The 16386-nt window shown below is 35.8% G+C and overlaps 1 protein-coding gene across 3 annotated transcripts in view; it reads right to left on the bottom strand.

Moving 5' to 3' along the window:
- LOC138702930 (proteoglycan 4-like) overlaps nucleotides 1-16386 on the bottom strand; it is a 215966-nt gene that overhangs the window by 4851 nt on the left and 194729 nt on the right. For all 3 annotated transcript variants that reach the window (XM_069830337.1, XM_069830338.1, XM_069830339.1), the window contains exon 2: nucleotides 10447-10491. In XM_069830337.1, the coding sequence (XP_069686438.1) occupies nucleotides 10447-10491 (45 nt within the window). The remainder of the gene's footprint in view (nucleotides 1-10446; nucleotides 10492-16386) is intronic.

The following is a 16386-nucleotide window of genomic DNA, read 5'->3' as shown; positions in this document are numbered from 1 at the left end:
AGTATAAAGAAGGCAACTGGAAACACAAACTAACAGGGGAGACTTTCATAATGCCAGACCGAAAGTTTATAGCAGGTAAAAATATTCTAAAGAAAAAGTTACGTAACAGAAGCAAAATGTGAAACAAAAATAGAGTGCCCGCAAAATCATGGTGGGGTTTTAAATCATTAGACAAAATTGTAACAAAACACGTTAGAGATGTAATACTATTAAATGAAGGAACAACTCTCAAGTTTCATCCTATTACGGTTGTCATGGTTATCTACTCTCAACTGTTATCTATTGATAAATGCAGTGCGTTTTATGTCCTGCAAATCAGTTACTATTTTTGTGTAATGTCTGTACAGCGTATCGTGGTCTAAGGCATCCTGCTTAGGACTCGCGTTACGGAATTCGCGCTGGTTCGAGTCCTCATGGGGAAGGAATAAATTTTCTAATGAAATTTCGGCCAGTGTATGGGACGATGTCCACCCAGCGTCATAATGAATTTGGAGAGCTACGATAGGTAATGAAATCCGGTTACGAAAGGCAGCTATAACGGCTGGGAGATCATCGTGCTAACCACACGATACCTCCATTCTGGTTGGATGATCGTCCACCTCTGCTTCGGCATGTAGGCGTGAGGCCACGAGCTCATAAAATCTGTTTATTCTCTTGTGTTATACAATATTTTATCCATTATTTGTATCTAAATTTAATTTTAAATCGTAGGCCTTTTCTTTGTAATGTCTTGTTTGTGGAAAAGTTATAAATGAATGTATGGATTCGCTAATGTATTGGTTGTCATGGAGAGAGTGATTTTTTAAATAATTCACTGCTATTAATAAAAACATTATTTGTGCGAGATCGTGCGTATTTGCTTGTTTTCCGCACAGAACCAATACGCGGTAAGTGTGAAATACCACATCCAGTATTCCCAACGTAACACACATAACAATTTCCCTCTTCTTACCGCTTAAGCGCGACATTCATTTTACTGCTTTAAGCTTTTAACATATTATTTTTAGAGACGTTTAACATAGTAATAATTATAAATTGGAAACTTACCACTGCAATTTCACCTAAATTACAATGTTAATTATTGTTTTTAAATATTTGCAAAAATTAAGTAAAGTCTACTACTCCACGAAACTTATTGCATTCCTGATACAAGTAACATTAAGGAAACCGTGAAAAAATCAACAAGATTCCAGATGCCGATGTTATTACTGCAATATGTTATATAAATAATATTGTTAAAATATTAAAATGAAAAATAAATCATTACATAACCTTACCGTTTGTTTTAAGTTCGCATTTATAGACTGGGGAAAAAAACAGACATATATCACGGCCTGTTGGAGTATAGTAAACACAGAAAACATTTTATAGCAACAATGTTGAAGAAAGATATTTTGGTTTTCCGAAGTTGGCGTCATTAAACAGAAACCAAGATGGAGATTTCATTGCAACTAATTAGAAATTCGTCTTTCAGGTATGTAATTAACGATCTTCGCACAAAATAATGTACGATACACGAGCGGTATGTTTGTTTTCATGTTCTCGGAAATTAAAAAAGCTCAACTAAGTTTCGCTTTTTCAATCTTTTCCTCGACCATGAAAACGTCAACATACCGCTCTTGTAACGTATATTACTATTATTTCAGGTCATAGATAAAATAAATTTACTCTATATTTTCAATGCCAAAAGTATGGAGAAAATTATACAGTAGGCCTACTTTCAGTTCTAAAAATATGATCGTGTAAAAAATAGTATACAATACACATGTGTCTTGTGCGTAACAGTATCTCGGAAATAGAAAAAAACTCGATTTCGTCTCATCTTTTCTAACTTTTCCTCAACTCTGTTACAATGTATGTATAGCAATACAGCCAATTATTGTATCGACTTCTGACATAATTTTTACAGTAGTTTTATTTTATGTATTTCCAAAATATATGAGGTTGAAATTATTGAGAAGCATAACAGGTAATTCATAAATCATGATAAAAAATCAGTGATACATCAGTTCCTGTCAAAGTAATAAAACTGGGCCCGACTAATAAAGCCTAAGTATACAGTGCTTAATAGGAGGAAGATGTTCATCCATAGCTACGAGGTAGAGAAAAAAACACACCAAAAAAACTGACAAACGGTAAGTTACTATTAACGATCATTCAATCTCGCGGGGATCGAAGTTGCGAGCTTACTGGGAGCACTTAAGAGTTGGGAGATGGGCGCAGTGACGTAGAGGCAGCGAGATCAATCAGAAAGGTCAATCCAATTACTGGTTCTTACCTGCCACCTCAAAAGTTGCGTAACATCGCAAGCAAACAAGAGAAAAGCGAGGATCAATCACCGCCAAAGCGGGACAGCTGCTGTCATAGCAACCATCAATCATATGGCAGAGAAAGAAACAGATAGAAAACAAAAGAGAGACAGAAGGAACAAAAGACGCGAGAAGGAAAAAAGAAAGGGACAAAGCAAACAATCGAATAGGACGTAAGAATGCAGGAATGAATAATAAATGAGTGAGATAAAGACGGACGAGTAGGATAAAAGAAGAACGAAGATAGGTAAGAAGAAGAAAGGAAACAGAAGCATGAATCAATGAAAGAAAAGACAAACAAAAGCAGCAAGTTACGACAGAATAAGAGAAAACAGCAGCATATAAATAATAACTTAAATAAGCAAATAAAGACAGAAGAAAATATCAAAGACATAGGAATATAAAAACAAAGAAAGTCTACGACAAAGTAAAAGAGAGAGGCAAAAGAGATTAAAAATAAGAGGAAAAATGAGCAATGAAGGAACGACCAAAAGTTGAAAAATTGAATGAAGCACAAAAAGAGTAAAAAAAAAAACTGAATTACACATATAGAAATACGAGTATAAAGTAATGAAACAGAAAAACGAAGTAACATTTAAAGGAAAATGGAGAAGAAACAGGAGGGAAATTGAAAAAAGGAAGGCAACAAAAATGAAAAAGAACAAGTGAATGAACAAAGCAATGAAAAAGTAGGAAGAAATAAACACAAAAAATGAAAATCTATTATTATTGTTATTATTATTATTATTATTATTATTATTATTATTATTATTATTTACTTACTTACTTACTTACAAATGGCTTTTAAGGAACCCGAAGGTTCATCGCCGCCCTCACATAAGCCCGCCAGCGGTCCCTATCCTGTGCAAGATTAATCCAGTCTCTATCATCATATCCCACCTCCCTCAAATCCATTTTAATATTATCCTCCCATCTACGTCTCGGCCTCCCTAAAGGTCTTTTTCCCTCCGGTCTCCCAACTAACACTCTATATGCATTTCTGGATTCGCCCATACGTGCTACATGCCCTGCCCATCTCAAACGTCTGGATTTAATGTTCCTAATTATGTCAGGTGAAGAATACAATGCGTGCAGTTCTGTGTTGTGTAACTTTCTCCATTCTCCTGTAACTTCATCCCGCTTAGCCCCAAATATTTTCCTAAGCACCTTATTCTCAAACACCCTGAACCTATGTTCCTCTCTCAGAGTGAGAGTCCAAGTTTCACAACCATACAGAACAACCGGTAATATAACTGTTTTATAAATTATTATTATTATTATTATCATTATCAAATCGATAACTCATTGGTGCAAGTTTTGAGTCGGAGCGGATCCAGAAACAATCCTTGATGTTTATTATTATTATTATTATTATTATTATTATTATTATTATTATTATCATCATCATCATCATCATCAAGTCGATAATTCATTGGTGCAAGTTTTGAGTCGGAGCGGATCCAGAAACAATCCTTGATGTTTACTATTATTATTATTATTATTATTATTATTATTATTATTATTATTATTATTATTATTATCATCATCATCATCATCAAATCGATAACTCATTGGTGCAAGTTTTGAGTCGGAGCGGATCCAGAAACAATCCTTGATGTTTATTATTATTATTATTATTATTATTATTATTATTATTATTATTATTATTATTATTATTATGGAACGAGAACAAGTTAAATTGAAGTGGGTATAACAGAGGACAAGAAGAACAATACATGAAAAAAAAGTCAATCCCAGGGAAAGGATAAATAGAAGGGAAAATAAAGTGAAAGATAGAGGAAAGGAAATAAGACAAAAAGAAATGGCAACAAACAAGGAATGATTCATTGGGTTCAAGCACAGATTTCATTAATCACTCCAACTTCTATATTTTATTACAACTCTTTTGTAAATATTATTACAAAATGATTCCTTGGGCCTTAGTGTGCAATTGTCTCACTTTTAAATAAATTTCATTAGTCTACTTCTATATTGTGTGATTTTATCAATTGACATCCATGATTTATTCTTTGCTTCGATATTATTCCAAGTACAAAGAGAAAATATAGCCACGCTGCAGAAATGGATCGGAAATGTTTTATACTGTTTTCAACATCACTGACACGGAAAGAAATTCTCTTCGGTATGTTGATTGCCTTTATGTGCACAGAGATTTCTCCTAAACAATTGTATGGTATTATTTACAGTCTACGAGTCAATTCATGTGGAAATGATGCACATAAAATATAAACCTTTTCAGAAGAAAATAATGAATTCGTCTTTATTTAAGAAATAACACGAAGTGCCAACTCTCTCCAAATATATTTTTTGCACGATCGCGTTTTTTGCTGTATTTACAGCTACTGTTTGTTAGGCCTTGAATGTTAGAATTTCTATACAGAAACTTGTTGCTAGGGAAACCATACTTTCATAACATAAAACTATACTGAAATAGACCCATTACAGAGCACTTATTGTTACTTAGTTACCATTACAGTGCAGTTTTGCGAAGGCTTTGGAATAATATTGCTCTAAATTTTCATGCAAAATATGTTGTACTTGCAATTTTGAAAATATGACCGTGCAAAAAATGTTGTAGCCTAAAATCATGTTTGTGAAGTGCATTACAAAATCTCGGAAACTGAAAAACTCGCTTCCCTCGTTTTTCAAACTTTTCCTTGAGTTTGTAAAAACCACTTCCCAAACTTGTATCGTAATATAGCCTAGTATTAGCGATTTGTTTAATATTCTTTTACGTAAAGTTATAAATTTAATCTTCTTTATACAATACCCGGCCCCGGAACAATTTTTCCCTTGAAATTATCCAAGTCTATTACACAGGGAGCTTTACCTGAAAGCTAGATTTGCATAATATGTACGTTACTTTAGGTACGTTAACAGAAAACCACAATTTTAAGACACAAAGAGTTTGTGTGCACTCGATGTGGGTTTCTGACATCTTGTCAGCCTACTCGAAGTATGTGGATAGAAAGAGAAAAATGGAGACGGTGTCGGGAGAAGTTCCTGGGTAGCTCAGTCGGTAGAGCGTTGGTGCGGTCAGCCAAAAGCTCCGGGATCGATACCCGGGTAGGAAACAATTTTTCCTTTAAAATTATTCAAGTCTAGCAAATTGTTTTCTCTGAAGCCCGTTACATATAGGATATCTTTATCCGTTACATTTCTGTTCTCATTTTCATCACTAATACATTCAATATAGTTTTGTTTTTCTTTCTCTTACTTACTTACTTACTTACTTACTTACTTACTTACTTACTTACTACTGGCTTTTAAGGAACCCGGAGGTTCATTGCCGCCCTCACATAACGCCATTGGTCCCTATCCTGAGCAGGATTAATCGAGTCCCTATCATCATATCCCACATCCCTCAAATCCATTTTAATATTATCTTCCCACCTACGTCTCGGCCTCCCCAAAGGTCTTTTTCCCTCCAGCCTCCCAACTAACACTCTATATGCATTTCTGAATTCGCCCATACGTCCTACATGTTCTGCCCATCTCAAACGTCTGGATTTTATGTTCCTAATTATGTCAGGTGAAGTATACAATGCGTGCAGCTCTGCGTTGTGTAACTTTCTCCATTCTCCTGTAACTTCGTCCCTCTTAGCCCCAAATATTTTCCTAAGAACCTTATTCTCAAACACCCTTAGTCTCTGCTCCTCTCTCAAAGTGAGGGTCCAAGTTTCACAACCATACAGAACAACTGGTAATATAACTGTTTTATAAATTCTAACTTTCAGATATTTTGACAGAAGACTATATGACAAAAGCTTCTCAACAGAATAATAACACGCATTTCCCATAATTATTCTGCGTTTAATTTCCTCCCGAGTGTCATTTATATTTTTTACTGTTGCTCCAAGTTATTGGAATTTTTCCATCTCTTCGAAGGATAAATCTCTAATTTTTATAGTTCCATTTCGTATAATATTCTGGTCACGAGACATAATCATATACTTTGTCTTTTTGGGATTTACTTGATTCAACTAGAATTTCCGCGTTTTCCCTAATCTTTTGTGGATTTTCTCTAACATATTCACGTCAGCCGCATAGACAAGAAGCTGATGTAACCCGTTCAATTCCAAACCCTCTCTGTTATCCTGAACTTTCCTAATGGCATATTCTAGAGCGAAGTTAAAAAGTAAAGGTGATAGTGCATCTCCCTTAACATTTTTAATTTATCGTGAGCTATTCAACAGTTTAGCAAATTGTTTTCTGTGAGGTCCGGTACATATAGGATATCACATCCGTTACGTTTCTGTTCCCATTTTCCTCATGAATACATCCAATTATATTCAGCTGACAGTTAAGTTGGGATAGCGCTAGAATTTAACTCTGGCACTTCTAATGCAATCAATTTACTGTACTTCAGGCACTTAAGTATGTATGTGAGCGTATCGTTGTTACGCATTCTATTTCATCACGTATGAATAAAGTAGTAACCTTTCTGAAGCAATGCACAATTTATGAAAGCCCCACATTACGTTTAATTGTAGTAAGTCCCATAACTGAGTTTTACTAATACTACTTGTGTAACAGATGGTAATAGGCTAATCAGAGACCGGAAATTTGGCAGAATGCCTTTTTAAATGTGTTAAATCCATCTTCATTTTGAAAGTAAATCTGTACGAATTATACCTTTGTGATTGAAACATCACAGTTTTATGTTGCCATTTTCTGCCTTTTTTTAAATATAAATGCCTAATTTACAAAATAAATGCTTTTTTTGCCTTTATTTGATTATTTATCTATCATTTATTAATCTGTTATTAAAAATTGCCTACAGGTATATTTTAATTTATTTCTATAACCGCTGCAATGAAATTGACTTAATCGAATGTATGTTATTATCTTTCAGTAAGTTCATATTCTCTTTGCAACAATGAGTGCTGCCGTGCAAAAATGTATAACAGTAAGCGTTTTAATTATCGCTTATGTTTATTTGACAAGGCAACAATGAGTGCGGGTCTAACGTTATTTTTCTTTCAGTTTTCATTGCGACGTTGTTGTAGCTATAGTCCCGTCGCTCTAATTTCCGGCAGCCAATCGCGTTGCAGGTCGGCTACATTTAAACGTGTGCGTCTTGTGATTCGCTGATGAAGACGTTATTCATTTCTTAAGGTTCGATAATACTTAATGTAATCGCCTGCCATTTTGGCTCTTTCGTTGGCGTTCGCAGAAAGCACACGAAGATGTTATTTGCCGCTCAATTATTTTCTGAATTACAGTGCGTTTGATTTATTATCATAGGAGCTACGACATGATAATGTTTAACGGTGTGGCAAATAGATTCCTCGTATGGTAGCTCGGCAACGAAAGAACAAAAATGGCGAACGATACTACCTACCTAGACTTTATAGAGCCTTCACTTCCTAAGACGTAAGCAAAGAGGAGGAGTCACGCCGGGAATAACAGCGTAGCGACTATAATACTTTTGGATCCGACTTATTTTGTACTGACGGCAAAGTACTTACATGAAAATATGTGAGCAGTCAGCGAACTACGAAAAGAAATATTTCATATCGCAACATATCAGTACAACCAAACACAAAAATGCACTTTCCAAGGCTAATGGGAAGAAGATTTCTTTGCTTCCAACTGTAATTGCAACATCGAGTGGAAAATCTTTGCATCCGAATTATGTAAAGCTTTTCTTGCTTCCGAAATCCATTTGTGGAAAGTGCAAGGTTGTGGTCTAGTGCAAGGTTTTTGTAATTGTCTTTTATTGCGTATTTTAGCTATTTATACTGACTCTTTGACGCCTATTTTAGCTATTTATGATGCCTTTTTGCCTGTCTATTTTAGCTATTTATGATGCCTTTTTGCCTGCTTATTTTAGCTATTTATGATGCCTTTTTGCCTGCCTATTTTAGCTATTTATGATGCCTTTTTGCCTGTCTATTTTAGCTATTTATGATGCCTTTTTGCCTGCCTATTTTAGCTATTTATGATGCCTTTTTGACTGTCTATTTTAGCTATTTATGATGCCTTTTGCCTGCCTATTTTAGATATTTATGATGCCTTTTTGCTTGCCTATTTTAGCTATTTATAATGTGTTTTTGCCTGCCTATTTTAGCTATTTATAATGCATTTTTGCTTGCCTATTTTAGCTATTTATGATGCCTTTTTGCCTGCCTATTTTAGCAATTTATAATGCCTTTTTTGCCTGCCTATTTTAGCTATTTATAATGCCTTTTTGCCTGCCTATTTTAGCTATTTATAATGCCTTTTTGCCTGCCTATTTTAGCTATTTATAATGCCTTTTTGCCTGCCTATTTTAGCTATTTATAATGCCTTTTTGGCTGCGTATTTTAGCTATTTATGATGCCTTTTTGGCTGCCTATTTTAGCTATTTATGATGCCTTTTTGCCTGCCTATTTTAGCTACTTATAATGCCTTTTTGGCTGCCTATTTTAGCTATTTATGATGCCTTTTTGGCTGCCTATTTTAGCTATTTATGATGCCTTTTTGCCTGCCTATTTTAGCTATTTATGATGCCTTTTTGCCTGCCTATTTTAGCTATTTATAATGCCTTTTTGCCTGCCTATTTTAGCTACTTATAATGCCTTTTTGGCTGCGTATTTTAGCTATTTATGATGCCTTTTTGGCTGCCTATTTTAGCTATTTATGATGCCTTTTTGCCTGCCTATTTTAGCTATTTATAATGCCTTTTTGCCTGCCTATTTTAGCTACTTATAATGCCTTTTTGGCTGCCTATTTTAGCTATTTATGATGCCTTTTGCGTGCCTATTTTAGCTATTTATAATGCCTATTTGCCTGCATATTTTAGCTATTTATAATGCCTTTTTGCCTGCCTATTTTAGCTACTTATAATGCCTTTTTGCCTGCCTATTTTAGCTATTTATAATGCCTTTTTGGCTGCCTATTTTAGCTATTTATAATGCCTATTTGCCTGCCTATTTTAGCTATTTATAATGCCTTTTTGGCTGCCTATTTTAGCTATTTATAATGCCGTTTTGCCTGCCTATTTTAGCTATTTATAATGCCTATTTGCCTGTCTATTTTAGCTATTTATAATGCCTTTTTGGCTGCCTATTTTAGCTATTTATAATGCCTTTTTGCGTGCCTATTTTAGCTATTTATGATGCCTTTTTGCCTGCCTATTTTAGCTATTTATAATGCCTTTTTGGCTGCCTATTTTAGCTATTTATAATGCCGTTTTGCCTGCCTATTTTAGCTATTTATAATGCCTTTTTGGCTGCCTATTTTAGCTATTTATGATGCCTTTTTGCGTGCCTATTTTAGCTATTTATAATGCCTTTTTGGCTGCCTATTTTAGCTATTTATGATGCCTTTTTGCGTGCCTATTTTAGCTATTTATAATGCCTTTTTGCCTGCCTATTTTAGCTATTTATAATGCCTTTTTGGCTGCCTATTTTAGCTATTTATAATGCCGTTTTGCCTGCCTATTTTAGCTATTTATAATGCCTTTTTGGCTGCCTATTTTAGCTATTTATAATGCCGTTTTGCCTGCCTAATTTAGCTATTTATAATGCCTTTTTGCCTGCCTATTTTAGCTATTTATAATGCCTATTTGCCTGCCTATTTTAGCTATTTATAATGCCTTTTTGCCTGCCTATTTTAGCTATTTATAATGCCTCTTTGCCTGCCTATTTTAGCTATTTATAATGCCTTTTTGGCTGCCTATTTTAGCTATTTATAATGCCGTTTTGCCTGCTTATTTTAGCTATTTATGATGTCCTTTTGCCTGCCTATTTTAATGACTCATAATGTCTAAACTTCGTCTCTGGTAATAAGTAATAACAGAATAGTTAAGTGCTGGATTTAAGTATAGAGTGCACTGTTCCGTTAGGACTGAGTCTTAAGACAAACTCTAGGGCTAGACAAGGAGACTGTGCTGGTTTTATGTACGGACGCGATTCACTGGGCCTCAGGCGGCACCATTGTTCGATACTGTATAATGAATACAACCAAAATGGATTGTAAGTAAGCTTCCTAAACTGATTACCGTTGCAGGCCGTTTAATTAACAGCGCGCTTTTGAGGGGCACTTAGAGAACACATGCGTAGGACGGGACTCTGCTGTAAATCCCATTTGAGTAATTGAAATCCTGATATGAGTGTGCGGCGATACTGACCTGGACGAGGAGGCGGTTCCATTGCAGTGCAGCGCCCATCGTCACCTGCAACAGAGAGCATCCGTAAGTTGGTCCGGCGTTCACACTTCGGACTGCCCACTGCGCAGAGAGCCGGGTTCACTTCCTTACAACAGCTACTCTTGCGTGAATCAGTCCATCCGTAGGCCTATACACCAAACTACCTACCCCTAACTACCTGTCATCTATGTATGCATGTATGTATGTATGTATGAAAATGTACCACCTGTTTAACTACTCATACCTACCTACCAATCCATTAATCCATACATCGATTCAGCTACGCAACTATCCAACTACCCATTGACTCTATCTATCTATCTATCTATCTATCTATCTATCTATCTATCTATCTATCTATCTATCTATCTATCTATCTATCTATCTATCTATCTATCTATCTATCTATCTATCTATCTATCTATCTATCTATCTATCTATCTATCTATCTATCTATCTATCTATCTATCTATCTATCTATCTATCTATCTATCTATCTATCTGTCTGTCTGTCTGTCTGTCTGTCTGTCTGTCTGTCTGTCTGTCTGTCTGTCTGTCTATCTATCTATCTATCTATCTATTTCTTTAACTCTCTATCCACCTACCTACCTACCTCTCTAATTATCTATCTGAACTCATCCGCCCATCTACCAATCAATCCATCCATCGATTCATCTACCCAACCATTTGTCTGTGTGTCTACCTATTATCTACCTACCTATCTACTTATTTCTTTATATCTCTACCTACCTCTCTACTTATCTACCTACCTGCATATCCACCTACTCACTCAAACATCCATCGATCCATTCATATAACTACCTACCTGCCTATCTGACTATCTATCTGCCTATTTGCCTATCTGTCTATTTATTTGTCTACCTCCCTATCTCTTTGTCTGTCTGCCACTGTGTTTGTCTATCTATCTGTCTATCTATTTGTCTATCTGCCTATCTATATGTCTTTTTGTCTGTCTATCTGTCTGTCTATCTGCCTATATATCTGTATAACAACTTATCTGTTTTTCTATCTGCATATATGTCTGTCTATTTGTTTGCCTTTTTATCTATCTGCCTATATGTCTATCTATCTGACTATCTATCTATATAACTGTCTGTCTATCCGTCTATATGCCTGTCTATCTGACTATCTGCCTATTGGTCTGTCTATATGCCTATCTATCTGTTTTTTTTTATTTGTCTGTATGTCTATCTTCCTATTTCTCTGTATATCTATCTACCTACATGTCTATAGGCCTATATCTGCCTATCTATCTGTCTATCTGCCTAAATGCCTGCCTATATGTCTGTCTATCTGCCTATCTGTCTATCTGCCTAAATGCCTGCCTATATGTCTGTCTATCTGCCTAAATGCGTGCCTATATGTCTGTCTATCTGCCAAACTGTCTGTCTACCTGTCTAAATGCCTGCCTATATGTCTGTCTATCTGCCTATCTGTCTATCTATCTACCTGTCTGCCTATACGTCTATCTGCCTATCTGTCTATCTGCCTAAATGTGTGCCTATATGTCTGTCTATCTGCCTATCTGTCTATCTGCCTAAATGCTTGCCTTTATGTCTGTCTATCTATCTATCTATCTATCTATCTATCTATCTATCTATCTATCTATCTATCTATCTATCTATCTATCTATCTATCTATCTATCTATCTATCTATCTATCTATCTATCTATCTATCTATCTATCTATCTATCTATCTATCTATCTATCTATCTATCTATCTATCTATCTATCTATCTATCTATCTATCTATCTATCTATCTATCTATCTATCTATCTATCTATCTATCTATCTATCTATCTATCTATCTATCTATCTATCTATCTATCTATCTATCTATCTATCTATCTATCTATCTATCTATCTATCTATCTATCTATCTATCTATCTATCTATCTATCTATCTATCTATCTATCTATCTATCTATCTATCTATCTATCTATCTATCTATCTATCTATCTATCTATCTATCTATCTATCTATCTATCTATCTATCTATCTATCTATCTATCTATCTATCTATCTATCTATCTATCTATCTATCTATCTATCTATCTATCTATCTATCTATCTATCTATCTATCTATCTATCTATCTATCTATCTATCTATCTATCTATCTATCTATCTATCTATCTACCTGTGTATCCATCTGCCTGTCTGCCTATACGTCTATCTGCCTAAATGCGTGCCTATATGCCTGTCTATCTGCCAAACTGTCTGTCTATCTGCCTAAATGCGTGCCTATATGTCTGTCTATCTGCCTGTTTGCCTATCTATCCATCTGCCTGTCTGCCTATACGTCTATCTGCCTATCTGTCTATCTGCCTAAATGCGTGCCTATGTGTCTGTCTATCTGCCAAACTGTCTGTCTATCTGCCTAAATGCGTGCCTATATATCTGTCTACCTGCCTATCTATCTATCTACCTGTCTGCCTATGTATCCATCTGCCTGTCTGCCTATACGTCTATCTGCCTAAATGCGTGCCTATATGTCTGTCTATCTGCCAAACTGTCTATCTGCCTAAATGCGTGCCTATATGTCTGTCTATCTGCCTGTCTGCCTATACGTCTATCTGCCTATCTATCCATCTGCCTGTCTGCCTATCTATCTATCTGCCTGTCTGCCTATATGTCTATCTGCCTATCTGTCTGTCTATCTACCTATCTGCCTGTCTATCTACCTACTTTACATCACCTACTTTCATACCCACAAACGTCTGTATAATCCCTCCCACCCATCTGTCCCTCTACATCTGCATGCATTCGTCACAGTGGTCTCTTTCACAGGACACCTGCTCCAGAAGAGTTGAGCTCGCGCAATAATAAAATGCACGGGTTGGTTTGCAGACGCTAACAGCGTTACAATCCCTCACCTCGGATCTAACTTCGTTACTACTCGGACCCGACCGTGCCACGCAACAACTAGAATCGCGAGGAAACAAACTAATGCATTATCAACAGTAATCTCACTAGACGTTTTGATTTATCTAGAGAAAATCAAAACTCGAGTGGGATTTAATTGACTATTAGACGATTAGAAGAAAGTATATAAAGATTAGAAGTAACGAAGTACTCCAATACAATAAAATATTAATTGACTTACGAAAATACAACTGTCTTCAAATGTATTATTGTACCATCTCAACATTACAAATATTACGCTAGATGCATGCTAGATGGCAGAAGTGTCTTTATACAGACACTGTAATGATTACTATTCAATAAATCTTAATATTAAACAATCTCTGATACGTGACTATCCATAATATCATATAGCAGAAGTTCTTTTTATCCTCTCAGAGCAGAAGCTATAACATAACCTAACTAATATATACAAGTGTTAGAAAAGTTTTAATTAACGACGATGACATAAAAAATAAACATGAATAATTTTAAAAGGAATAATTATTGAATGTAGAATTTTCAAATTTGAATGTGGTTGGTGGTTCTATTGATGTTATATTGGACGTGTGCGTAATAGAAGTGGAACTCGTTGATTTAGGGCTTCATGGTGTATTCAACTTATTCAGGATTTCCGAATGGTGCTCTTCATTTATTTGTAAATCGGATTTCAGAAGATGCATAGGTATGATCAGTGATTTTTATTAATTCTTGTTCTTGAATGCCAATGCGAGTCATATTTGAAACTGCTGTGCATCGACTGGAGTGGTTTGTAATTTTATATATATTTTTGAAGTCAAGACCAGCGCAGTTTCAAATGTTGGCAAACAAAGAAACAAATGCTAGGGACGCGATAAAATTAAACAAATGCTAGGGACGCGATAAAATTAAACAAATGCTAGGGACGCGATAAAATTGTGCGATAAGCAGCCATGATTGGTTGAAATACGTCCTTTCGTACCGTTTTATTGGTCAAAAGTAGTATGACGTAGTAAGAGTGTAATAGTCAGCGTAGAAGAAATGCAGAGAGTCTGGAGTCATGATAATTTTTAAGTTCAAACAAGTAACAGATCGATGGTGCTGAATAGCAACCTTAATTTTATAGGAGGCCGAAAAAACATTTTAATACCTGATAGCGGGCAAATTACTGACGTAAGAGGGTATTTAAATATCTTCTTATAAAGTTTATATCCATGCCTTGACATGAGATATGCTTGCAGAAGATTCGGAAATATTTTTTGATGTGGATAAAGTAAAATCTCATTTTGTTCATTTTCTTGCGTACGAGGTTAATGTCCAACACCATCGAAATGTTGTTTAAAGTACGATATTTAATTCAAGGAATATTATGATCTCACTTATGTTTATCAAGATTCTGTTTTCTTGTTTTGGCGAATAATAACTTACTTACGACTTTCACAGAACGCAGAGGTTCATTGCTGCCCTCACATAAGCCCGCCATCGGTCCCTATCCTGAGCAAGATTAATCCAGTCTCTATCATCATATTCCACGTCCCTCAAATCCATTTTAATGTTATCTTCCCATCTACGTCTCGGCCTCCCCAAAGGTCTTTTTCCCTCCGGCCTCCCAACTAACACTCTATATGTATTTCTGGATTCGCCCATACGTGCTACATGCCCTGCTCATCTCAAACGTCTGGATTTATTGCTTCTAACTCTGTCAGGTGAAGAATACAATGCGTGCAGTTCTGCGTTGTGTAACTTTCTCCATTCTCCTGTAACTTCATTCCTCTTAGCCCCAGATATTTTCCTAAGAATCTTATTCTCAAACATCCTTAGCTTCTCTTTCTCTCTCAAAGTGAGAATCCAAGTCTCACAACTATATAGAGCAACCGGTAATAAAGGGTGCGGGAAAACATCCTCCCTAATTTAAAGTTTAAATAAAAAACAGATGTATCAAAATAAGGAAACTTTATTAATATGAATGGTATCTTAACAATGGAAATTTTTCATTTTTTTTAATAATGTGTCTCTCAAGTAGTGTCTTTAACTATCAATACATTGTTGAATGCGACTTCGGAAATTCTGCATCACTCTAACTAGCATTTCTTGAGGAATAAGACCAATTTCTTCCTGTACTGCATTTCTTAGGTCTGGAAAAATCCTCGGCCGATGTTTGAACACCTCAGCCTTCAGTTGCGCCATAGAAAAAATGGCAAGGTGCCAGATCTGGTGATCGTGCTGGCCAGGGGACGTCGCCACGTGAAGAAATTAAGCGTCCGGGAAACATCTGAGCAGCGACAACGGAATTACCACTTACCAGAAACGATACCATAGCCTAAGCACGTTCTTCACCCGTCCACGGCATAGTTGGAATTCGTTACAGGTTACAATTTGCACTACTTGAATGTCAATTCCGTGTATTCAATGTCCTATTCAATTCTTGTTTTGCGCATTACATTTGATATCGCTATGGCAACGCATGTAATCCTAAATTTCCCACTGTTTAGATACAATTCTTATTAATACAGTTTTCTTATTTTGATCCATCTGTTTTTTATTTAAACTTTAAATTAGGGAGGATGTTTTGCCGCACCCTTTATAACTGTTTTATAAATTCTGGCTTTCAGCTTTTTTGAGAGCAGACTGAATGACAAAAGCTTCTCAACCGAATAATAACAGGCATTTCCCGTATGTATTTATTTTTTTAGTTGGTTATTTAACGACATTGTATCAACTACTAGGTTATTTAGCGTCGATGAGATTGGTGATAGCGAGATGGTATTTGGCGAGATGAGGCCGAGGATTCGCCATAGATTACCTGACATTCGCCTTACGATTGCGGAAAACCTCAGGAAAAACCCAACCAGGTAATTAGCCCAAGTGGGAATCGAACCCATGCCCGAGTGCAACTCCGGATCGGCAGGCAAGCTCCTTAACCGACTGAGCTACGCCAGTGGCTCCATATTTGAAGGGTTTAGAGCCATAGTGGGCCAAGCGCCATTTATTAAAAACGAAGAAGGAAAGAAAGAGTT

This window comes from Periplaneta americana, chromosome 7 (assembly GCF_040183065.1).
Source record: "Periplaneta americana isolate PAMFEO1 chromosome 7, P.americana_PAMFEO1_priV1, whole genome shotgun sequence".
In the NCBI taxonomy this organism is placed as follows: domain Eukaryota; kingdom Metazoa; phylum Arthropoda; class Insecta; order Blattodea; family Blattidae; genus Periplaneta; species Periplaneta americana.
Note: the sequence above shows the minus strand (reverse complement) of the source record. Positions and strands in the feature narration are given on the sequence as shown.